The sequence below is a fragment of the Sminthopsis crassicaudata genome, chromosome 4, assembly GCF_048593235.1.
Source record: "Sminthopsis crassicaudata isolate SCR6 chromosome 4, ASM4859323v1, whole genome shotgun sequence".
Classification (NCBI taxonomy): domain Eukaryota; kingdom Metazoa; phylum Chordata; class Mammalia; order Dasyuromorphia; family Dasyuridae; genus Sminthopsis; species Sminthopsis crassicaudata.
In genome coordinates this window covers 262,121,601-262,148,421 of record NC_133620.1, presented here as the reverse complement: position 1 = coordinate 262,148,421, position 26,821 = coordinate 262,121,601, and the positions used below count along the sequence as shown (strand labels likewise).

The 26,821-nt window shown below is 34.2% G+C and overlaps 1 protein-coding gene across 1 annotated transcript in view; it reads left to right on the top strand.

The window, feature by feature from the left end:
* Positions 1 to 2,134: 2,134 nt before the first annotated feature.
* LOC141540727 (uncharacterized) overlaps positions 2,135 to 26,821 on the top strand; it is a 60,714-nt gene continuing 36,027 nt past the window's right edge. Inside the window, exons 1-4 of the mRNA XM_074264712.1 lie at positions 2,135 to 2,194; positions 8,163 to 8,369; positions 11,601 to 11,852; positions 25,331 to 25,408. Of these exons, the coding sequence (XP_074120813.1) occupies positions 2,135 to 2,194; positions 8,163 to 8,369; positions 11,601 to 11,852; positions 25,331 to 25,408 (597 nt within the window). The remainder of the gene's footprint in view (positions 2,195 to 8,162; positions 8,370 to 11,600; positions 11,853 to 25,330; positions 25,409 to 26,821) is intronic.

The following is a 26,821-nucleotide window of genomic DNA, read 5'->3' as shown; positions in this document are numbered from 1 at the left end:
CCGACACTTAACACTTCCTAGCTGTGTGACTTTGGGCAAGCCACTTAACCCCAATTGCCTCAGCAAAAAAGAAGAAGAAAAAGAAGAAAAATCTTATCAAGCTCCTTCACAATCTAACCTCAATCTTTCCAATCTTATTTCCCATTGTTGTTATAAAGTTGTTTTTCTGGTTGTGAAATGTTTCCTTCTCTAGCTCATTTTACATATGGGGAAACTGAGGCAAATTAAAATTAAATGACTTGCCTAGGTTAGGGCACACAGCTAGTAAGTGGACTGAAGCCCGATTTGAACTCATAAAGAGGAACCTTTCTGACTCCAAGCCCGGCATCCTATCCACTGCACCAACTAGCTGCCCTATTTCCCATTATCCTATAAAAATTCTCTTTCTGTGCTTTGCTATACATTCCTTACCATTTCCCCACACTTTACTCATTTCAGTTCAATTCACAAAACATTAAAGTGTCTGGTACATGAAAAAATGAAAATAGAAAAATGCTACATGGAAAAATGAAAAACTGATGAATTTAAGAAATTTACAAATAGGGAGATGAGAACTACACACTAGTAATTAAATTAGAGTATGTTTCATGCATAGTCCAGTATTGAATTACTACTCATCTTAAAGCCTAATTTAAATTATTATAAATAACAATTATTATTAATAATGTTAGTAATACTATAAATACTAATAGCTATTTTCCCTCTGTCTACACTCTAGTACTGACTCTTTCTACTTTCTCTCCCATTCACAGAAGCCTCCTTACCTTGGAATTATATTCCATCCCTGGATCTCAAAATGAAAAGTACACTCTATCCCAGTATCACCTTCCTCTTGTTGACTGATTCTTCCCCAAACTTTCATTTAAAAGTAGCCCCCTCCCTTGCCTCCCCCCCTTCAATCTCCTCTCTACTCTCTACCATGTCCCAGGTTTATTTTTTTCTTCTTCTCTTTCCTTTCCCCATCGGCTTCTTTTTAAATATGTTTTCCCCTTTTGAAATATAAATTCCTTAAGGATAGAGGTGATCTTTTTGTCTGTCTTTGTATTTTTAGTGCATAGTAAGCACTTAATAAATGCTTGCTGACTTGACTTGACTTGACTATCCTTTATAGATGAAAAAACTGAGGCAGAGATTAGATGACATGGCCAGGGTCACACAATTTATGTGTCTCAGGCAAGTGGGTTACAGTCAGTAAATTAGAACTGAGTATCTATTGAATGTCAAACATTGTTCTATGCTCCAGAAATACAAAGAAGGTGTGTGTGTATTTTAAGGAAGTGCAGAATTTGGAGTCATATTTGATTTCAAATCTGAGTTCAAAATCTGACTCTGCTACTTAATGCTTGTGTGAATTTGGGCAGGTCATTTATATTCACTGAGCCTTAGTTTCTTTGTTTAAAACAAATAGATATCTTCTTAGATATCTTCAAGGTCTTAATCTATGATAGAAAGTTTCCCCTAATTATCCTGGTCACTTCTCTTTTTGATACCACCCTCAGCATTTTGCTTTGTCTTTCTCTGATGCACTTATTGTATATAATTATGTATCAATTTAACTAACATTAATTATATGCCTAATACAGGGCACTGGGCTTAGCACTAAGAATACAAAATCCAAACATATTTCCTACTCTCAAATGTATTGTGGGATCAAATATGATATCATGTATAAAAAGTTTTATACACATGGCAGCTATTATTTATCTACACTGAGAGCCACTGAAGGCTTTCTGGTGTTTAATACACAAAGCCTGGCACAAAGTTCATTGGACTATGGAACTCCTTGGATTGAGGGAACCCTCTAGCCGCATAGATTAGTATCTATATAAATTAGTAGCATATGGTATCTATATAAATTAACATATGGCTTCAGGGAACTGTCCAGAGTATTAAGATATTGTGATTTCCCCAAAATCACACAGCAAATATGGGTTGGACTTCAACCATCTCTCTATCCAGTATCTCATTCACTGAACAAACCAAAGACTGTAGAAAAAGAATGGAACTTCTAGAGACCTTGATCTATGAAAAATGTGACAAATGATGACAAAATCAGAAGAAAACAGAGTAGAATCTTTGCTGGGTACATAGAGAAATGATTTCTTTATGCAAGACTTGAGGGTCAATATCCAAAATGGCTGAAGCTGTGGCAGAATATAGTACAACCAGGGACCAGGGGAGGCAATTTGAAGAAGTATAGCTAAGAAATATGATTAAGAAGCAAGTTCAAAGGAGACCAGAAGCCTGAGGACATTTGTTTAATTGCTTAACATCCAAAGTTGTGCAGAAACCCGACGACCTTAGAGAATTCCTCTCTTGTTGCAGAAGCAACAACAATAACAATTCTAGCAATCACATCCTGCAATTTTGTTGCTGTGATCCTCATTTCCTAGTAAAAACTGTATCCCTGTAAACATTTAAGCTACTTATGCATTTGAAAGGAAAAAGAGAGCATGAAGTAGTAATGAAGAGACCCAGAAACTAAAACTCCTTGAAGGACAAATTCTCCTTGAATCCTGCCTCTGGCAAAGATCCTGCCCGAAGACAAACAGCTTCATTCTGTTTCTAGGTGGGGCTAGTTGAGTTTGGAGCTGGAGATACCAATTCTGTTGAATTGAAGAGAACACATATTCAATTCCAAGATTGTCTATTCTAAGTCCAGCTCAAACTCCACCCACTAACCTCTACTAGCCCCCTCGGCTTGTAGCCAAAGGCTTCTATTATAAAAGAGCCAATTTTAAACTTATTCCTCACAGAGGAGCTAATATGCCATGACAAGGAAACTCCCTGGCATATTAACAAACTCTGCCCACTGGAATATTCTCTTTTAGCATTACCCTCTCTTTATCCTCACTTATTTCCCTAATGAGACTTTATATCTCTCTGTTGGGATTTCTTTACTAGAAATCTGTTGGGACCTTGTCACTAAGAAATTCAGCCTTTCTGTTCATGTATAACAAAGGCTGACCTCCCAATGCCAATAATAAACCTCTTTTTATCAGTCTGGCTTTTCGGGTTCACAAATTCCTTTATAAAGGACCTCTGTGCTTCCAGAAGCGGGTTCCCCAAAACTCGCTACCTTGTGCCAATCCTAAAGGGGATTTAAGGGAGCCAAATCTCTTCATTTAGTTCCTTGAACCCCAAACATGCCACTGACCTCATCATCTAACTCCTTGACCACCAGAAACCCTCATCTCCTAATTTTGGTTCCCTGAATCTAATTTCATCTTTGGTTCCCTGATTGGGAACCCCAAAATATAGATCTCATCATTTGGTTCCCTAACCAGGAACCCTAAAATCTAGATCTCATCAGTAGTAGAGGATTATATTTGCATTAAAGAGTCCAATTTGTTCAAATCCAAATCTGCCACTTTGTGATGATATCATGAAGCATTATGAAGAAGTTGTCTATAAATATATGTCTATAATCTATATGTCTATAGATGATGTCTATAAAATGTAACTAGATGTTTCTATCATGGGGGAAGCATTATTTCTATACTGCCCAAATTTGATGTTAAAAATCAAGTAGACAAGTTATAGACCTTAGGAAAGCCTAGGATCATGAATATAGAACTGAAAGAGATCTCAGAGGCTCTCTTGTCAAAATCCCTCATTTTTGCAGATACAGAAATTGAGGATCAGATTAAATGATTCCCTCTAGGTCACAAGACAATGTCAAAGGTGAGATTTTAATTCAGATCTCTTGACATCAGAGCCAGAACTTATCCTGCTGTATCACTCTGCTTTTGAGTTAAAATCTAAGCTTTGTCATTTTAAGGTTAAAGACAACTGTCCTCTTTGGCCATGTGATGAAGTCTATGGACCTCTTTTCAGGATAATATCTTTAAATATATAAAATAAAATACATAGGATTATAAAGGAAACCAAATATATAGAGATTCAGTTATCCAAATATTAAAAATAAAACAAAACAAATTAAAAAAAACAAAAACAAAAAAGCAACCGAATTCATGGAACCTAAGTTAAGAACCTCTAAAAATCACCTTTGTGATTACAGACAAGACAATTAACTTCTGGATCTTAGGTTCCTTGTATGTAAAATTAAAGGAAGGAAAGAAAAAAGGATTGGAAGGAAAGAAGAAAAGAGAGAAGGGGACACACCTACTATTGTGCCAAGCACTGTACTTTATAGATATTATCTCACTTGATCTTCACAATTCTGAAAGGTAAGTGCCATTATTACCCCCATTTTGCAGTTGAAGAAACTGAGAGAAACAGATTAATTGATTTGCCAAGGTCAAACAGTAAGTATCTGAGGCCAGATTTAAACTTGGGGTTTTCTGATGCCAGGGAGTGTGAACTAGATGGTTTGTCAGGTGTCTTCCAATTCTAACTGTATAATACATGATAGAGTGAGAAGTCAAGGAATGAAAGAGCTGATTTCATTTGTGGACATTGATCCCTATCCCTGGTTTGGCAGCTTCCAAATACCTCCCACCTATGCATCAATCTCTGCTGGGTGTTCTGAGTCAAGAGATTATCTATTTGTCTTTCCTTGCAACTTGTGGAAAATTATTAAAAAAAAATAGAGGTGGGGGAGAGGAGAAAAGATTGTTTAGAGCAATTCCCATTGATTTCCTCATTCAGACAAAAAAAAAAAAAAAAAAGAACATATACTTGAACACTTTAGAGGTCATTGAAGCTTGGTTGCCTAGTTCTACTATCCATGAAACTTAATGTTTAAAAATCCCAAGAAGAGAATGACCTCCTCTTTTTCCCCATATATCTATCTATGGTACCCAACAAAATGAAATAAATCCAACATTGAACTTCATCTACACTTTGACCTGAAAGGGCAAGGTGGTGCCTCAGTGGGCCTCTAGTCAGGAAAATAAGTTTAAATTCAGCTTTAGATACTTATAATATGACTGCTCCTTGCTAGTCATTTAACCTCTGTTTGCCTCAACTATAAAACAAAGTTATAAATAGCACTTACTTCCTAGTGTTGTTGTGAGGATCAAATAAAATAATATTTATTAAAAAAGGCTTCCCATAGTGCCTAAGTTCTCTATAAATACTTATTCCCTTCCCACAACAATGTCTACAATTTTTATATTTCTTTCTGTAATTTGTTTTGTGTGTTTTTCACACTTTACCAGAAAAATGCTTTACATAAATTAGAGATTGAACAAAAATCATTCTTAGCTTTTAGTTGACTCCTGTCCTAGATGTTCAGAAATGACTTCATGGCTTCTAATGTATAATTTCATTATATTTTGGTCCCAACACCAGTTTTATAATGGAAGTCAGTGGGAAATATAAGATTTGATCTTAGGAAATTTGCTTTATGGACTGCCTTCAAGAATTCAAAGAAATAGACCCATAAAAGTTCAATATCTTTGCTAAAATTATAAAGGTACTCTATAGCAGTGCTGTGGACTCATTATTTTTATTATATCATTTTTTACCTTTAAAGATTTTAGCCTTCTTCCCACCTCATGCTTTTTGTCCTGTGTGAGTATAAGGAAATGGCTTTTTTTCCTTTTAAGGTTGGTTGGCAGGACATAGTATGGTACAGTGAGGCAGAATGGTGAACTGGAAGAACTGGAAGTTAGGAGGACCTGGATTTAAATCCCACCTCAGATGCATATTAGCTGTATGACCCTGGACAGGTCATTCAACATATCTGACCTAAATTAAATTATTTGTAAAATGAAGAGATTGACTTAACGAGGCTGAGGCAGTAAAGAACAGGTTACAACTCTCTATGGATGAGGTCCTTAACCTCAGATCCAAGTTCTTGTTTTTTTTTGATAATTATATGTTAATATAATTAATTTCCTTTGCAACTCTATTTCATTTTATGCATTAAAAATGTTATTTTTCAAAGAGCTCCAAAGGCTTCCCCAGATTGCCAAAAGGATCCATGACATTAAAAAAAAATTAACATTATTCAATGTTTATTTTCCTTATTTGTTAAATGAAAGTGATTTAGTGAGATTATCTTTAAATTTCCTTCCATCAGCTCTTATTATCTCACAAGAATGAAGAGAAATTTTCTTATTTTGAGAATAAGATAGAAAGTAATTTGGTTTGCCAGGGGAATTGAAATAGCTCCCTCATTTTGATACTGAATCTATATTTGTTTCCAAAATTTTAAGAGTATATTATATCCTTTGTCACTTCTATTTCAATCTCTTTTATCTATTTCCTCATCTCTTTCCTAGGGTATGTATCCATTTCAAGTCCTACTCCAATTGGAAGCAGGCAAAAAAAAATTAGTCCTAAATTGCTTTTCTGATTTCTTCCACATCAATATTACTTAGAACACTTAAGTTATCTAAAGCTCATAAAAACAGAGTGCTGCTGCTGAGTAAAGTGAGGCAAGGCACTGTCATTTTGAGAATTGCGTACACTATTCAAAAACCCAGCCCAAAAATCTTTGATATTCTTTTTTGATCTTCAATAAACACGTTGCTTCCCCAATCTATGAAACTATAAGGATCAGATTCTTTAAGGGAAATGGAAAAAAATTGTACTGCATATGAGTATTAAAGAAATCATGCTTCTCCCATTCACCCTCAGGATGACTTTGATCAATGGCAGTGATCTGAATTAACATGCTATCTGTTTGGCCTTTGGGAAGTTGGGAATAAAACAATTTCTGTGTCCTTTCACTGATGATTCTGACATTCTCTTTTAACATTCATTCATATTTTTCCTTCCTGGAAGGAGGATGAGCATAATTAGTCATACATAGAGGAAGAAAAGAGAGAAAGCCTAAAGTATATATTCATGTAACACATGTGACATACCCTCTCATAAATACATACAAAGACTAGGAGTGAGTTCACTTACTCACTATGAGAGTATGCACCAACTGAATAATCTGGATTCCTAAAATGCCCCTTTGCTAAAATCTTTTTTAAAAATTATCTATTTATCATTTATTTATTTTTATTATTACAGCTTTTTATTTACAAGATATATGCATGGTAATTTTTCAGCATTGACCCTTGCAAAACCTTCTGTTCCAACTTTCCTCCTCCTTCCCTCAACCCCTCCCCCAGATGGCAGGTAGACCAATACATGTTAAATATGTTAAAGTATATGTTAAATACAATATATGTATACATATCCATACAGTTATTTTGTTGCACAAGAAAAATCGGACATAGAAATAAGGTAAAATTAACCTGAGAAAGAAATCAAAAATGCAAATGGACAAAAACAGAGGGATTGGAAATGCTATATTGTGGTTCACACTCATTTCCCAGAATTCTTTCTCTGAGTGTAGTTGGTTCTCTTCATTATTGAACAAATGGAACTGATTTGGCTTATGCCTTTGTTGAAGAGAGCCACATCTATCAGAATTGATCATCATATAGTATTGTTGTTGAAGTATGGTCCTGCTCATTTCACTCAGCATCAGTTCATATAAATCTCTTTCTGAAATCATCCTGCTGGTCATTTCTTACAGAATAATAATGTTCAACAGCATTCATATATCACAATTTATTCAGCCATTCTGATTGATGGGCAACCATTCAATTTTCAGTTTCTAGCCACTAAAAAAAGGTCTACCACAAACATTTTTGCACATACAGGTCCCTTTCCCTTCTTTAAGATCTCTTTGGGATATATGCCCATTGCTGGACACATTTTAACAACTTTTTGAGCATAGTTCCAAATTGCTCTCCAGAATGGCTGGATATACTCACAATTCCACCAACAATATTTCAGTGTCCCAGTTTTCCCACATTCCCTCCAACATTCAGCATTATCTTTTCCTGTCCACCTAGCCAATCTGAGAGGGGTGTAGGGGTATCTCAGAGTTGTCTTAATTTGCATTTCTCTGATTAATAATGACTTGGAGCATCTTTTCATATGTTTGCTAAAATCTTCAAGATATTTCCCTTAGGCACAGACTAAGAAAGTTCATTTGGAATGAGATCAAACCATAAAAGTAGGCTTGGGTCAATTAATGGAAAGCCTTGAATGCTAGATACAATTATTTGGATAATACTAAAGGTTTCCACATTTCCTAGGGCCTTTATGTTGTAAATTGGTGAATCTGCCTTTATTTTAATGTAGTTACTTCATAAACAGTCCTAGAACAGTTTACTAAGGTAGTTGTGTTTTCATTTAGACCCATGTGAAAAATAATGTCTATCATTTTGTCTTCTCTTTCCTCACAGGACACACTTAAGTGGCTTCCTGAATCTCCCAGGTGCTGTGCTAAGCCTAACTGGAACTTGCAGGATTCCCACTGGAGCTCATTAAAGAAGAAAGGAAATATTCACCAAGGTTTTCTGTACAAACTCAGACCAGCCAAAGAAAACTGGAAGGAAGGAAGAGTCAGTCCAGAGCGAGAAGCAGAAGAGTTAGAGGATTTATATGAAGATGTAAGAAGACTTGCTTTTTAACTGTGTGACCTGGAACAAATCATTCCACCTCTCATTTTCTTTCCTTGTAAAATGAGGTTTGCCCATGTGTACTTAAAGTTTCATTCCATTATAAATTTGTTATCTTTAGTTCCTAAAATCTTCATAATCAGAAAATCATAATAATGCCAAAAATAATAATAGCCATTATATATATTATATAGTATTTTAAAGTTTACAAAGTGCTTTATGAATATTATTTAATTTGATTGTAAGTGTGAAAAATACCTTTTCCCATTTCTCCCTCAAAAAAACTACACCTGTTTTGTCTGAACTGAACCAGTTAGCTTATTAACAATATATTAATGCCTATAATCATAGAATTTACATCTGGAAGAGACTTTAGCAAATATCTGAGAAACAAGATGTCACCAAGTCTCTAGAGTTCAAGGATCTGGATCAAATCTCATTTTTAATATTTATGCTGTGTTCCCTTGGACAAATCACTTAAATTTCCCATCCTCCTCTATAACACAAGAAGATTGGACTACATGGCTTCTGAGATTTATAATTGTCTACTGCCAACTTTGACATTGCCCTCTCTTTGGAATTGATAGTTGCCCACCAGACTTTACTGTATATTCACTTTTCATATATTTTATATTTAATTTTCTGTGTCCTCTCTGCTCTCCCAGTAGAATATAAATCATTTGAGGCTACATAGAAATATGTATGTGTGTTTATATATATGTATATGTGTGTATACATACACACATATATATATGTAGTATGTGCACATTTTGTTTATGTATATATGATAAAATATCTTAACATCTAGTGCCTAATGGAAAGTGCTTAAATGAGTGATGTCTCTACAGATTTTTAAGATATTGCTTTCTGTAGTAGGACTTGTTGGGAGGTTGTTCCATATTTGGAGAGAAAAAATATCACTTGTAGGAGAGAGAGAAAAAAACAATTTTTATACAAAGATCAATGAAAAGAACTAAAATTGAGGACTAGAAATACATTTTCTTTGATTAAGTACTACTGTGTGCTAGGTGCTGTGTTAAACCTTGGCAATAGAATGAAAAAAAATGAAAAAGTCCTCACTTTCAAGGAGTTTCAAGGAGTTACACAGAGAAGTAAATACAAGTAATTTCAAGAGGGAAAAAGCATTAACATAGAAAGGCTTTGTGTATGAGGTGGCACTTGTCTTAGGCATTTTTACCTGTCAATTCTTGCTAAATATACTGTTACTTATCTGCTACTGGGAGAGGCTGAGGCTGGTGGATCTCTTGAAGTAAGTAGCTCTCAGAAACCAATTAGATGTCCAAAATAAGTTTGACACTTATATGGTTAAATTCAAAGAGTGGGAGCCACTATCTTGTCTAAAGAGGTAGGACCAGTCTTTTTAAGAAATAAAAGCCTTGGGATGGAAAATGCCATGCAATCCAGAAGGAGAAATATGGAGACTGAATGTGGATCAAAGCATCTTATTTTCACTTTTTTTTTGTTTGCTTTTTCTTTCTTGTGTTTTTTCCCTTTTGTTCTGATTTTTCTTTTGCAACTTGACAAATATAGAAATATATTTAAAATGATTGTACATGTATAACCTATATCAGATTGTTGTCTTGGAGAGGAGGGATAAGAAAGGGAGAGAGAACAGTTTGGAACTAAAATCTTACAAAAATGAATGCTTTAAATTATCTTTACACGTGATTGAAAAAATAAAATACTTTTGAGGAAAAAAAAGAAATGGAGCAGGTCAAACCTTCTTTGATGATCAGTAATACAACTGGGCCAGTCAATGACCATGACATATTCAGCCTGGGTAATATAGGGAAATCTAATCTCAATGCAAAATAAAATAAACAACAAAAACAAAATTGGAAAATCAATTTTCTTAATTTATTTTAAATTTTTATTTATATCTTTTGTTTTTTACATTTTGAGTTCCTAACATATTTCCCTGTTCCTCTCAAAGAACCATCCCTTATAATTAGAGTTGTTGTAAAAGCCTGAAACACTCTCAAATGCCCCCAATGAGGTTAAAATGTAATTGGAAAATATTTAACAAAATAAACAAAAACATAATAGAATACAGATAATATAATATATGGTTTTCTAATTCAGTATGCAGCATCAGGGATGCTTATGTATGATTTAGTGACTGCTTATAACAAAGAATGAAAAAAGAGATTAATAAAAATAATCATCACATCAACACAATCAGGTGTTGCCATAGTCTTTGTCCTCCATCTCTTCAAAGATAGAAAGGATATACATTCTAATAACTCTTTTTTTTGGTAAATCTTAAATTGATATCTAAATACTATTATTTAAAACTAAAAACTATTCTTTAAGACTAAAGAGGAAGACTTGGTTTTCCAGGGGCAGAAATGAAGCCTTCTTGGCATGGATAAAGGCATAGAGATGAGAAATAGTATTCGCATGTCATGATATTTTCTGTTCAGTTGGCCCTATTATAATTTGTTTTGAACTTTCCATTTTTGGTTTCCCTACTCTTGTCTAATATTAGTATTTGCCTCAGAGAATTTAGCCAGAACTTTCCCCTCCCACTGGTGGGATTTAAGCAATTGACTGGGCATTAATTGTGACTTAACTGGTCTATTTGGTTCAGCTTCTCCAAGAGAAAGTCTTTTCCAAAGAACTCCAGGATTTTATCAAATGAAAGGTGACTTTTCAAAAAATATTGCTTAGGTTTTGTTTTTTTTTTTGTATTATGATTTCGTGTGGCTGTGAATCTCATTCTTCCCTGAGCACTGAGGCAGTCTCCTCATTGGACTTGTATGCTAGTTGTCTGATTTAAAAATATGGTTGGGTGGATCAGGTTTGGCTATTTGGTTCATTGTCAATTTCTTGACAAGTCTTAACTACATTCTCTCTGGGCATCTTTATAAAATATTTATATTTTTTATGTGTTTGGATTATTTGGTGGAGAACCTATAGAAATAAGTGAATTTGTAAATGTAAAACCCAGACATGGCAGTATCCTCAGAAGCATAATGCAAGTACCAAGGGCAGAGATGCAAAGGATATAGTTCCAAGCACAGCAAATTTGATGAAAATATTACAAAGCATTCCAATTATATAAAAATATAGTTATTGAAATATACATAATATGTATGCACATTTATATATTATAAATATATTTAAAATCCATGAATGCTGTGTAAGAAGTGCTATCTTAAAGTGATCTTTTTCCTTCTTTGTTTATATAAACCACAATAGGAAGCTGCATCCAAGATTTCTGGCAGTCTCTTTGATTCAGGAGAGATCAGCAGGGACCTAAGAACAACCTGGATAGGTTTTCATGAAAGGCACAAAACAGCAGTAGCCAGAGGGCTGCTTGCTGAGGTTAAAGAAAAGGGACAGATTTCTCTCATCCCTCCAACTGACCATTTTTACATCAGGAACAAGTTCTCTGAAGAAAACCAACACCACATTCCAGGAGCTAAAGAGCTGACACAGCAACTATTGAAGGTAAAGGTCCTGATCAGAAAAAATGTCAACTCCCATCTTTTAATTGTATGCTTATTTAGAGTGATGACCTCAATGTGTTCTCTCCCCCTCTCATGGTAAATTAGAAAAGTAAAGCATTTTTTTTTTGTAAGATAATTTTCTGCAGCCTCTCACCTCAGTAATGAGAGTGCAAAGGATTATGTGATAATATTTGAAACTGTGTCATAATGGAAAGAGTTTGATTTGATGAAGGAAGGAAAAAACAGGTTTTTGGCATAGGAAGTCAGGTTCAAATCTACTTCTGATACATACTGATTGTGTGACCCTGCAAAATTCATTTAACTTCTAAGTAATTTAGACCCATTCTAGACCAAGGTTCTTAGAGGTTTGTGAATTTGGACAGAAAAACAAATAAATTATTGTTTTTCATTAGCTTTTGGTTTCCATTTTTAAAACTCTGTACTTTAATTTTGTTTATTTAAAAATATCTTGAGAAATGATGCCCAGGCTTCCCCAGACTACCAAAGGAGACAATTTAGCCTAAAAACCTGTATTCTAGACTATAGTTTATAGAAAAAGTATTGCTTTACTAGTAGGAGAAATTCTTCATAGGGAGCTCCCTCCACCAAAAAGTTCACAGGTCTAGTCCCTATTTCTATCCCTAGAGATGTGGTGATAGAGATGAATGATCCAGAGTGAGACTGCCCCTGCCCTCAAGGAGCTTATATTTTTAACAAAAGAGGGAACTCATAGAATTGTGTAGTCAACGTAGGAAATTTTGACTGGGGACAAGGATGATAGATAGAGTCATAGGGCAAGGGCATTGTTAAACCCTTTCTAAGTAGTGCTCTACTAGTTGTATATCTTTGGGAAAATCTACTAAACCTTTCTAGACTTCCGTTTTCTTATCAATAACATGAAAGTTTTAGACTAGATGATCCAAGATCCCCTCCCATTCTAAATAATACATTTTTGAAGTTTAAAGTTTGTAAAGCATTTTGACCTAGTTCATTACCTCAATTGAGCCTCATTACTCTGTGAGGTAGGTACTCCAGGTTCTATGACTATCTCAGTTTTACAAATAAAAAGTGAAGGCCCACACAAGTTATATGACTCCTCTAGGTTTACTAAGTTATTAAATGTCAGAGGTAGATTTTGAAATCAGGTAATCTAGGCTCCAAGTCCGGAACTTTTTCTACTATATAATACTGCCTCACATATGATCTCTTGTTTTGTAAACCAGACAGGACAATTTAATAGTTAGCTTTTTTATTAACCTATCATTACTGAATATGGACAACTTGAAATGACATAATTCAGAACTAAAAATAATCAGATATTAATGGAATATCATTGCAGAACTTATGGTATCTTGTACAACATAAATACTAGCTAATTCACTGATTCAAAACTAAGTGTTCATTTATGATTGTTTAAACCAGGGAGGAAAATACTGTCAGTCCTCAAGGAATTTACAGTTTTAACTTAGACAAGGAGATTTGGATATATACCAATTGGGATGGTGGTTGAGTCTCGGGTGTATAGGTCCTCCTTCATTTCCATTCCCATTCTTCTGGGAATAAGATGTGAACAGAATGGAAACATCAACTAAGAAATTCCACTTACTTTTTTGTGTGCCTTAGGGTATTCATTTTTTGGAACTAATATTATTATATGTGGTTGCTCTAAAGGAGAGGTATAGGATGAGATGGAAAATTCAATGTACTAGATTTAAGTACTTTTGAAAAGTAGAACAACTTGAGGTTATGAGTCATAAAGAAAAGTGCCAATAGAACAGCAACATCTGAGAAGTCAGTTGAGATATTATTTGTAAAAAAAAAAAAAAAAAAGTGCTTAGTACATAGCTGACACATAGGAGGTGTGACACAAATGTCTATTTTCTTCTTTTTCTTTCCTTACTCCCTGTGAGAATTGTAAAAGATTTTTCATATCCAGGGGGAATATAAAATGGTCCTCCCTCTCTCCTTTCTCTAAATGATTTTGGATTATACTAACCTGGCATTATAGTATGCTATCGTTATCTAGCATGAGACATTTTTTGTTGTCATTTTTTTAGTCGTGTTTGACTATTTGTGATTCCATTTGGGGTTTTCTTGGCATCGATAATGAAATGATTTGTCATTTTTTTTCTCTAGCTCACTTTAAAGATGAGAAATTGAGGCAAACAGAGTTAAATGACTTCTCAAGATCACACAGCTAGTAAATGCATGAAACCAGATCTGAAATCATGAAGATAAACCTTCCTGATTCCAAACCCAGTGTCTATTTACTGTGCCACCTAGCTGCCTTTAGTGCATGGAAAATTAGTACTATCTAAAAATACAATGGAGATAATGAGTTCTCCCTTACTGAAAGTTTTCAAAAACTGAATCCTCACTCAATGCATATGATGTAGAAAGAATTCTTGGCCAGAAATAGAAATCTTTTAATTCTTTGGATTAAAAAACAGAGCCTGCAGAAAGTTTGGGGTCCAGAATGAAAATGAACTTCTTAATGATCAAGGCCACAAATATTGGAAAGGATCATTGACAAGCTATATTAGATTTTCTTCCTTTGGAGTCTTAAAATAAAGATTATTTTTTATTAAAGCTTTTTATTTTTCAAAACATATGTGTGGACAGTTCAACATTAGCCCTTGCAAAACCCTCCCCTAGATGTAGTAGTCCAATATATGTTAAACATAGTAGAAATATATGTTAAATTCAATATATGCATACATATTTATACAATTACTGTGCCACAAGAAAAAAAAAAGAGAGAGAGAAGCAAAATAAAATGCAAGCAAACAACAGAAAGAATGAAAATGCTATGTTGTGGTTCACACACTTCCCACAGTCCTTCTCTGGGTTTAGATGGCTCTTTTCATCACTGAACAATTGGAACTAGTTTGAATCATCTCATTGTTGAAGAGAGCCATGTCCATTAGAATTGATCATCGTATAATCTTGTTGCTGTGTATAACATTTCTCCTGGTTTTGCTCATTTCACTTAGCATCAATTCATGTAAGTCTCTCCAGGACTCTCTGAAATCATTCTGTTGATCGTTTCTTTTTTCTTTTCTTTTCTTTTTTTCTTTTTTTTTTTTTTTTTTCCTGAGGCTGGGGTTAAGTGACTTGCCCAGGGTCACACAGCTAGGAAGTGTTAAGTGTCTGAGACTAGATTTGAACTCGGGTCCTCCTGAATTCAAGGCTGGTGCTCTATCCACTGTGCCACCTAGCTGCCCCATGAAATCATCCTGTTGTTCGTTTCTTACAGAACAATATATACCATAACATTAATATACCATAATTTATTCACTATCCTCCAATTGATGGGCATCCATTCAGTTTCCAGTTTCTTGCCACTACAAAAAGGGCTGTCACCAACATTTTTACACATGTGGGTCCCTTTTCCTCCTTTATGATCTCTTTAGGATATAAACCCAGTAGAAACACTGCTGGATCAAAGGGTATGCACAGTTTGATAATTTTTTGAGCATAGTTCCAAATTGCTTTCCAGAATGGTTGGATCCATTCACAGTTCCATCAACAATGGATTAGTGTCCCAGTTTTCCCACATCCCCTCCAACATTTGTCTTAGCCGATCTGAGAAGTGTGTAGTAGTATCTCAGAGTTGTCTTAATTAGCATTTCTATGAGCAGTAGTGATTAGAGCACTTTTTCCATATGATTTGAAATAGTTTCAATTTCTTCATCTTAAAATTGTCTGTTTATATCCTTTGACCATTTATCATTTGGAGAATGGCTTGAATTCTTATAAATTTGAGTCAATTCTCTATAAGGCCAGGGGAAAATAGACCAAAAAGTAATTGGAAACTAAATATTCTCATTCTAAAGAATGAATGGATGAAACAGCAAATCATAGACACAATTAATTATTTCATCCAAGAGAATGACAATAATGAAAAAACATATGCTATTAATCAACCCCCTAAGAAAAAATCTCTATGGCCAGATAGATTTATGTATGAATTCTACCAAACATTTAAAGAACAATTAACCCCAATACTATAGAAACTGCTTGAAAAAATAGGGAAAGACTTATACCAAACTCCTTTTAAGACACAGACTTGGTACTGATACCTAAGCCAGGTAGGATGAAAACAGAGAAAAAAAATTATAGACCAATTTCCCTAATGAATATTGATGCAAAAATCTTAAATAAAATATTAGCAAAGAAATTACAGAAAGTCATCCCTAAGATAATGTATCACCATGATCAAGTAGAATTTATACCAGCAATGCAAGGCTGGTTCAATATTAGGAAAACTATTAAGTATAATTGACTATATCAATAACTAAATTAACAAAAACCATATAACTATCTCAATAGATGCAGAAAAATCATTTGATAAAATCCAACAAACGTTCCTATTAAAAAGATTTTTAGATTGATTTGATTTTGGTACTATAGAAAGGCACAAAAATAGACTGAAAGGAATTTCACAAATTTGAAAATGGATTAAAAATGGATTTAGTAAATTATAGGGCAGTAAAGTTGATTTTGATTCCTGGAAAAAATTTAAAATGTATTGCCATATACAATTCTTTTAAACATATTTCCACAATTCAGACCAAAAAGTACGGGGGACTATAAGAAATAAAAAGTAATTAAACAAACAAAACACTTTGCTTTACAATTTGGAACTATGCTCAAAAAGTTATCAAAGTGTGCATACCTTTTGATCCAGCAGTGTTACTACTGAGCTTATATCCCAAAGAGATTCTAAAGAAGGGAAAGGGACCTGTATTTGCAAAAATGTAGCCATCTTTGTAGTGGCAAGAAACTGGAAATTGGAGAATGGCTGAATAAATTGTGGTATATGAATATTATGGAATATTATTGTTCTGTAAGAAACGACCAGCACGATGATTTCAGAAATGCCTGGAGAGACTTACATGAAATGATGCTGAGTGAAATGAGCAGAACCAGGAGATCATTATACACTTCAATAACAATACTATATGATGGTCAATGTTGATAGATGTGGCCATCTTCAATAATGAGATGAACCAAATCAGTTCCAATAGAGCAGTAATGAAGAGAATTAGCTACACTCAGAAAAAGAACACTGGGAAATGAATGTGGACCATAACATAGCATTTCAACTCCTTCTCTGGTATTGTCCTCTTGCATTTTTGTTTTCCATCTCAGGTTATTTTTACCTTATTTCTAAGTCGGATTTTTCTTGTGCAGCAAGATAACTGTATAAATATAAATACATATATTGCATTTAACATATACTTTAACATATTTGACATGTATTGGTCTACCTGCCATCTAGGGAAGGGGGTGGGGGGAAGGAGGTGAAAAGTTTGAATAGAAGATTTTGCAAGGGTCAATGCTGAAAAATTATCCATGCATATGTCTTGTAAATAAAAACCTATAATAAAAAATTGTTTTAATCCATTTAGTCTCTATAATTCTCTCTCTGGATGCAGATGATATTTTAGAATACATTGTCAAAGAAAGTACTAGCTGATACCTAGAACACAAGTGGGAAATGTCCAGTCCAAGGGTCATAGGAGGCCTGAAAAATCATTTTATCTGGTCCTACCAATGCAACTGTAGGCAACAACAACCTTTCACTGCTTGAATTCTTTAAGTTCATAATTTTGTATGTGAATGACATTATAAATATCCAAATGGCCCTTGGGAAAAAATATTCCCTATCCCTGATCTAGAAAATAAAACAGTGATCATAAAGAATTGACATATCTTTATCAAAAATAACTTATGCTACCTTAACCTGTTTTCTCTTTTTGACAGAATGACTAAACTAGTAGATCAGGAAATGATGCAGAATTATGTAGACTTCATGTAGACTTAGATATGCATCTATGGCATATATATATATATATATATATATATATATATATATATATATATGGAACTTAGATTATATATATATATATATGACTTAGATTTTAGTAAAGGATCACATGCTATTAATGTGGAAAAGATGGACAAATGTGGGGGAAGGGAAAATATTAAGCACCTATTATGTGCAGCTAGATGATGCAGTGGATAGAACACTGAGTTCAAATCTACTTTCAAGACACTAGCTTACTGTGTGAGCCTGGACAAGTCACTAAGTCCTCTTTGTCTCAGCTTCCTCATCTGCAAAAGAGGATGGAGAAGAAAATGACAAATTACTCCAGTATCTTTGCCAAGAAAACCCTAAATGGGGTCATGAAGAGTCCAGATATGACTGAAAAATGAGTAAACCACAATTCTCAATGCTTTTACAAATATCTAATTTGATCCTCACAATAAACTAGGGGGATATTATGTCCTCTATTTTACAATTGAGGAAACTGAAACCTTCATAAGTTAAATCATTTTCCTAGGGTCACATATTAAGGACTATGCCTAAGTGTGAAGGGGCAGGCTGATTCTCTGAAAGGACTCACAACTGTGAATCATCACATACTTGAAGGAACTGCAAATCAGCCTCTTCTGAAGCAGATTTTGGTTGTGAATTGGGAATGAAATAAATCGGAGGCAAGAGGGAAGAAGAGAGAAGTCAGAGAATGCAACTGCTTCTCAGTCTCCTTGTATTGTTATCATCCTCTCACATGAAGGGATCTATTCTGGACAGAATTAGATCCCCAGCAGCCACTAACAGGTTGTTCCCATAACAGTCACAAAATTAGTAAGTGTCTGAGGCTGGATTTTAACCCAGGTTTTTTTGATGTCAGACTTAGCACTCTATCCATTTTGCCAGCATATTAAGATGAATCCAGAAGTGGTTGAATAATCAGAATCAAACTGTCATGAATCATTAATGGTTCAATGCCAGCTTGGAAGGAGGTTTTCAGCAAAATACCTAATGGATTTTAAAAATATATTTTTATTTTTTAAAAGCTTTTTATTTTCAAAACTATGCAGGGATAATTTTTCAACATTGACCTTTGCATAATCTTGTGTTTCAGATTTTCCCTTCCTTTTATCCACTCTCTCCTCTAGATGACAAGCAATCCAATATATGTTATACATGTTAAAATATATGTTAAATCCAACAAGTATTAACATAGTTATACAATTCTTTTGCTGCACAAGAAAAATCAGATCAAAAAGGAAAGCAAATGAGTAAGAAAACAAAATGCAAGTAAACAACAATAAAAAAAATGAGAATATTATGTTGGGATCCCCATTCAGTTCCCACAGTCCTTTCTCTGAGTGTAGATGGCTCTCTTTGTCACAAGATCATTGGAGCTGGCATCAATCATCTCATTGTTGGAGTCACATTCATCAGAATTGATTATCCTATAATGTTGTTGCCATGTACAATGATCTCCTGGTTCTGCTCATTTCACTTTGCATCAGTTCATGTAAGTCTCTCCAGGCCTCTCTGAAGTCATCCTGTTGGTCACTTCTTACAGAACAATAATATTCCATAGCATTCATATACCGTAACTTATTAAGCCATTCTCCAACTGATGGGCATCCATTCAATTTCCAATTTCTTGCCACTACAAAAAGAGCTGTCTCAAATATTTTTGCACAGATGGATCCCTTTCCTTCCTTTAAGATTTCTTTGGGATATAAACACAAATGAGAGGTTGGCAGATATTGGCTGATTGAAACAAATAAATATTTAAAACATAAAAACGGAAATAACTCTGAAATAAGAACTCAACCCCCCAAAAATACCTATTAAAAAGGTATAGTTAATCAAAACCAATTTTAACATTGGCCATGAGCAAAAAGAATTTGTCTCATTCTTCATTCTGAGTGCTTTACCTCTCTTTCTGGAGGTGGATAGTTTTCATCATTTGTTCTCTGGAATCATAGTTGTCTATCACGCTGATAAGAATTCAGCACAATAGTATTCCATATTATTTATATACCATAACTTATTTATATATCATAACAGCTTATAGGCATCCTCTCAGATTCCCATCATTAGCTGCCTCAAAAAGAACTATAAATATCTTTATATATCCTGGGAATTTATTTTGTTTAGGACTAATATCTTCCTTAATCTGTCCTCCCTATAATTCCCCCTCCCATTATTCTACTTTCCCTCCTATTTTGTTTATTATAAAATGTATTTATGTATCAGATCTCTCTGTGTGTCTCCCTCTTTCCTTTTTCCCCTCTCTCCCTCTTTCTTCACCGCCTTCTTTCTTCTTTAGATCAGCTAAGAGTGAGGTTGTTTTACACTCCTAGCACTCCTTCCTTCTTAAATAGATGTCTACTCGTGTATCCTTATTGTGTGAGCTCATTTCCTCTAACTTTCCTTTCCTCCCCTCCTCATCTCAAATCTTTCCAATCTTTCCTTAAATGTCATTAAGACCTAACAATCATTCCTAGGCCTTGTCTAATTGTACTCCCTCTATGGATGATGAGAGAGGTCAGAGAGAACAAATGTATCATCTTCCCTCATTTGAATGTAGGCAGTTTATCCTTTTTTTGTTCTTATTTCATTGAAGATCTAGCCCCAGCCCTCTCCTTTTATAGCATTATACTCTAGCTAGGTAAGTTATTCTTGGCCATAACTTCTGAGCTTGGGGATTGAACCAAACCATTGCTACTACTATCTTCTTAATTTTCTCCTTTCTCTATATACTTACTACTCAGAACTCCCCTGCCTGTAAAAGATAACCCTACTTTAGGAACTATGTACAGTTTTCCTTCTTATTCCCCTCTGTATTTGAAACCCAGTATTGAGTAGTGGGTGACAAAATTGCCAATAGGCAGCTGTCCTTGTGGTTGTAGCCCACTATGAGAGTTGGGGTTCCCCAGCATGGGTCTGGGACCCCCTTTTTATTGGTGCTCAGTTTTTCCCTAGGCACTGGAGAACTCAGTGCTCCAAATGTTCTTGCTCTAATTGTCCCCCTGGGGTTTCTGACCCTGTCCCTAGTGTCTGCAGAATTAATTCTTTGTTTCCCTAGACAGACTTGGGCTGGAAAAAGGACTGACTGTGATTTTTTCCATATTTCTCCATAAGATTTTTGTTTGATGTATTTTATAGATAGTTTAGAGTAGTTGTGGCCAGTTTAGTGATATTTCTTTGCTCTGCATCATCTTTTTGCCTTATATCTTTCTGTTGCTCATTTTCTGACATATTCCCCTTGGAATATGGTTTACTTCCAGGACTAGCACTCAAAGCTGTTTTAAATTCTTTCCATACTCAGGAATTCATTTTTTACCAGCCTCAGGTTTGACCCATAGTAGCTTCTTGGGGAACAGGACTAGCATAATTATATTCTAGACCTCTTTCCTTTAGGCCTGGTACAGACTCATATGTTGGACTTATTTCATATATTCATATATTCCACTTATTTCAATTCTTTTATTTTCTGACTGATCTGAAGTGGTGACTATTGCATTGGATAGACTTGAAGGAGGGTGAAGTGGATGTTCTGGGTAGAGTTTCTGCTGCATCGGGATCTCTAAACCCATGAGTGATCTTGGATGGAAAAGAAGTGTGATGACCTTTTTTGCCTTCCTTTCTTCTACTAGTGTCTGGGTAGACACTAGTTTGTTGCAGTGGTCTAACTACTTGGAGAAGGGCAGGGGTAGGTGTGTACCAACAGATACTTATTAATAGGAGGGCAATCCTTGAGTGGTTGACAAAGCAGAGGCAAGAATGGATAAGTATGTGTATCCACTGAAGTGTGGAGGATGGTGAGGGAGTAGTGCTGAGTGAGCAAGTTAAGAATAGCATTCTTCACTATAGCTAATTATGCTGTTATTTTTGTTAGACTTTTTGATTATATTATGAAAATAGCCATAACTGCTCTATTTCTTCCCTCTGATATAATGTCCCCCTTTCCATCTTATTAGTCACATGACCAAGAAGACCATTAGGGACATATGTTGAGATTATAGTTTCTCAGAAAAAGATCAGGGGATTTTAATGGACTTCAAACTCATAATAAATTATCATAGCCAAGAGAACTAATGTTATTTTGGGTTGCCTTTAGAGTAACACAACATCCAGTAAAAAGGAGCAAATAGTATTGTTGTTTTAGAGAAGATATTGATAAGTGAGGAAGACTCCAGAGAATGGTAATTTGGATATGAAAATCTCTAAATCCATGTCAAATAATGATCAACTAAAGTAACTGGGCATATTTAGCATGGAGAAGAGAAGACTTAGGATGATTTGATATTGTGTTTAAGTATTTGAAAGACAGTCAAGTAGAGGATCGATGTTTTGTACTTGGTTCCAGAGGGTTGAAGTAGCATTTGGTGGAATTTACAACAAGGAATCAGCCTTCATATCAACAATAAGTTCCTAACAATGAGAGCTCTTGATGATCTTTACTAATTTAAAAATATTAATTGCTGTTTGTATTATAGTGAGTTAGTGATGTCTGTGTAAACTGGTCATTACATTAGAATAATTAAAACTTATTTTTATTAAATATAAATTCTGGTAAAGTACTATTTTCTGTGTATAATCAAATGGTAAATCTTGTATTAGCAATCCTTCTGGAACAGGGCTTCTTTTATTTTTAGAAAAAGATGTGCTCATTCACAGTCTTAGATAATTGAAAGGAGGTACTTGTATAGGAGAGAGAATTTATTTGAAACTTGTATCATTCGTGCCTTTCCTTGGAAGCAGTTGTCTCTCAGGTTCATAAAGAAATGAGAGAGTCACCACAGTTGTCTTTAGAGACAGAGACTTATATATGTCCAAATATCTGAACCTTGGACTTTTTGAGAAAGGATATATATGCATAGGCAGAGTTTTTGGCACTCCACATAAGGGTCAACTATTGTTATAGAGGTTTTACTCAGTCTATATTTGTAAAAAGTATGTATTTGCTTGTCCCTTTTCTGATTCGATTTTCCACACTGTAGCTAGGGATAGAAAAAATTAATTTCTTCTTTTATCTTCTCTTTGGGATTAGAGGATATGCACTTTGTGCCTATGGAATTTGGACATGGAAATGTGAATTCATAAATGAAGTCAGACAAGTCACAAACTCTGTTTGCCTTAGTTTCCTCAGTAGTAAAATGTATAATACCCACCTCTGGATTTGTTACGAAGATCAAATGAAATAGTAATTATAAAGTGCTTACTTAGCACTATGCTTGGCACAAAGTAGGTGCATATAAATATTGGCGATGTATTATGCCATTAGAATGTGAGCTCTTTATGGGCAGGAATCATTTTGCTTTTATTTTTATGAGTAGAGTACTTGGCATAGTGCCTGATGAACTGCAGGCCCTCAAATGCTTATGGATTTATTTATTTCCCTCTTTATATTATTTCTCCTATCTGCTGTCTGTCTTGGTTTCCCCAAATATAAAATAGGTATTATAATAATAACACTTACTCAAGAAAGTTGTAAGGATCAAATGTGATTAAGTTATGAGTAACAAACTTTTCAGTTTCAAGCATAGTAGTATGTTACTTGGTCATTACTAGAGTAGTCTTGAAAATAGTATTTTAAGAAATAAAATAAATTTTATTTTTTTTAAAACTTAATTCAAGTAAACAAAAACTGAGTATTTCCTGTGTGCATGGTACCATGCTAGGTATTATGAATTGATGGGATGGAAGAATATATAAGAGAAGATATAATGTAGTATAATGCCTGGCATATTAGGAGGCACCATATAAATGCTAGTTATTGTTATAGGATTATCTTTCCAAATTTCTTTAATTTTAAATTTTGTTTTTATTTAATATTTTCTCAGTCATATGTAAATAAAAGCTTTTAATATTTACTTTTAAAAAATTGAATTCTAAATTCTTTCCTTCTTCCTACTCTCTTTTCCTTTAGAAGTCAAGCTCCTTGATATTTGAATTGTTTTTGTCTGGCAGTTTGTATTTTTTTCTCTTGAGACTATAAGTTTGGAGTTTCTCAATAATGTTCCTTGGGGTTTTCCCTTTGGGATCTCCTTCCAGAGGTGAGCAATGGATTCTTTCAATGAGTATTTCCCCTTTTATTTCTAGAATATTGGGGCAGTTTTCCTTAATGACTTCTTATAGAATGTTACCTAGACTTTTTTTAGTCACGGCCTTAATAATTTTATTGATTCTTGCTATCTCACAAAGTCATTAGTTTCTATTTGCCCTGTTCTAATTTTTAATGTATGATTTTCTTCAGTTATCTTTTGTATCTCTTTTTACATTTGGTTTATTCTACTGTTTAAGGAGTTGTTTTCTTCAAATAATTTTTCCCCCTTCCTTTTCCAAACTGGTGACTCTCTCATGCATACCTTTCATTTCCTTTTTCTTTCTCATTTTTTTCTTCTTCCTCTCTTATTTGCCTTTTGAAGTCTTTTATGAGCATTTCCAAAAAACCTCTTTGGGCTTGAATCCAATTTATATCACTCTTTGAGATTTCTTCTGTGGATATTCTGTCCTCCTCTGAGTTTGTGTCATCATAGTAGCTTTTTATGGTCAAGGCTCTTTTTCATTTCTTGCTCATTTTCTTTTCTTTTCTTTTTTTTGGTATTTCCTTTTTTTTTTTTTTTTTTTTTTTTTTTTTTTCACTTTTAAGATGGAGCTCTGCTCCTAGGGTAAAGATGGGGCCACTCCAACCTTCCTGTGCAGCTCCCTCCTGTGTTTGCAGGGAGTAGTTTTGCCTGCTCTGTTAAGGAAAAAGCCTTGTTTCCCAAAGTTTGTCTTCTGAGCTGGGACTGGAAGCTGCCCTACTGATTTGCTCCTCTATTGAACCAATATTGAGGGCTTAATTGCTGATTTTTTGTGATTAAGACCCTCTCACCAGTTTTCCCAGAGTCTATCTAAGCTGAACTAAACCTAGTCAGACTTACTTTCTTGAAGTTTTTTCACTCTTTCTTGATCTTGATAGTGGTTTCATTCCATCAGACTCTTCGACCATTTTCCAATAAATTGATGATTTTTAAAAAAGGTTTAAAAACATATAAATGTATATGCATACACACTTTTGCTTTATGAAATTATTTTTTTATTTTAATTAATTTATCAGTAGGACACTGATTAAATCACACTTGATCAGATAGTAAACAAATCACTTAACTTCTTAGCACCCTAGTTTCCTCTTCTCTAAGACACAGTTGTTGGACTCTGTAGCTTCTTGATCACTTCTTTATTTGGTTTGTAACTTTATGACCCTAAATTGAAAGTTAAAAAAAAACAAAGTGTCATTGTTTGAATCATCTCTTGAAGACTGAGTAGGGTTGATTTCTGTATCATTTGCCAAAGCATATTGTGCCTTAATCTGTGAAACATAATAAAGGTGTGAATTGTTGTCCCTATATCTGGCTATTTACCTTAGAGAGAGAATCAATAAATTCTAAATGCAAATTGAAGTATAATTGTTTTGTACTTGAAAGTGAAATACAAAAATTCACTTTGTGAAGTTTTTTATTTGAGAGACCTATAAATTGAATATAGAAAAATTAAATAGCCTTGACTTGGGGGATAGAGTTGAGTGTACATACTTGAAAACCCCCAAAATTCCTTTATTTCTTTACCAGAGAGTTAAAAATGTGGAAATATATTTAATAAATTGTATGTGTTCTCAGGGAACTGTTGCTGCCCAAATGTCCACAGAAAATTCAATAGAAATGACTGGAACACCAGCAAGAAACAAAGAGCCAGAGGTATGACTGATAAAGAGATCTCTTTTTAGCATAATATTATTTTAATTACATAAAACTGTTGTAATTTTAAAGCTTTTTATTTTTTCCAGGATTAAGCTCTTAGGATACTTTCCACATCACTTCATGTTTTCATCTTGTTATTTATAGAGAATTTAAAATGGATGAGATTTGTTTCTTAAAAGCCATATACTTTATTTATTTACTTTTAAAATGGTTATTGGTCTTAGCTCTGATACAAAAGGAGATCTTTTAAAAGCCTGTTCTAATTATTTTTCAAGCACAGCATTAGGTGAAAAGAACCACTTGAATTGCAGACTGTAAAAATAGCATTATTTACTGAGAGCAATTTTCAACCTGAATACATGTGATTGAATCCAAAGTCCTTGGATAGTTGCTAGAAAATGGAAGGAATGAAAAAAGCACCTGTTTGTAAAATAATCTGGGTATCACAAAGAGTCATATAAAGTGACACGAATCCTCCCCACCAGAAATTTACAATCTACTTAATGTGATAAGATACACAAAGGAGAATGTCCTATCTCCTGTAATTAATTGGTCCCACAAAATATAGGTCATAAGAGCAGTTTTAAAAAGTGATAACTGGGGCAGCTATGTGGTGCAACAGATAGAATACTAGCCCTTCAGAAGGACCTGAGTTCAAGTGTGGCCTCAGATACTTATTAGCTATATAATTCTGGACAAGTCACTTAATTCTAATTGCTGTTGAAGGAAAAAAAAAAGGTTTAATCAGATTTTTATAACATGACAGTGGCTGTTTTTAAACTTGTGATTTTATTGGCATATAAGAAAACTGATAAGTAAACTCTCTCTACCAGAGTGGGTCAGCCCCTGCTCAGTAATTTAGAGTTTTGGAAAATTACCTGGAGTACTGAGAGATGAAGTGATTAGTCACAGAGCCAGTATGGGCCTAGTCCAGATTTGAATCCATCTTCCTTGCTCCATGGCCTCCTAAGCACTATCCCACAGTGTCTATGATATACTGTACAATTGCAACAAAACATCATGCAATCTTTTGTGGAACATGTCTTTATGAAAGTTGAATATGGCAATAATATCTGGTATGTCACAAGATTATATTGTATTTGATTTAAAAATAATTATAGTTAGCATTTTTATAGTATTTACTGTGAATTTTACAATGATTCTCTCATTTGATTTTTATGACTACCCTGGGAAGCAAGTGCTATTATTTCCTTTTTAAAAAAAATCTTTTATTTATTTGTTTGTTTTTGGATGAGGAACCAAAGCAAAGTTAAGCGGAAAATCTTACAGCTAGGAAATGTCTGAGACAACATTTGAACTCAGGCCTTCTTGACTTAAGGCTCAGTGTTCAATCACTGTGTCATCTAGTTGCCATAAGAAAGAATTAATGTCAGTTTAATTATAGCCGAA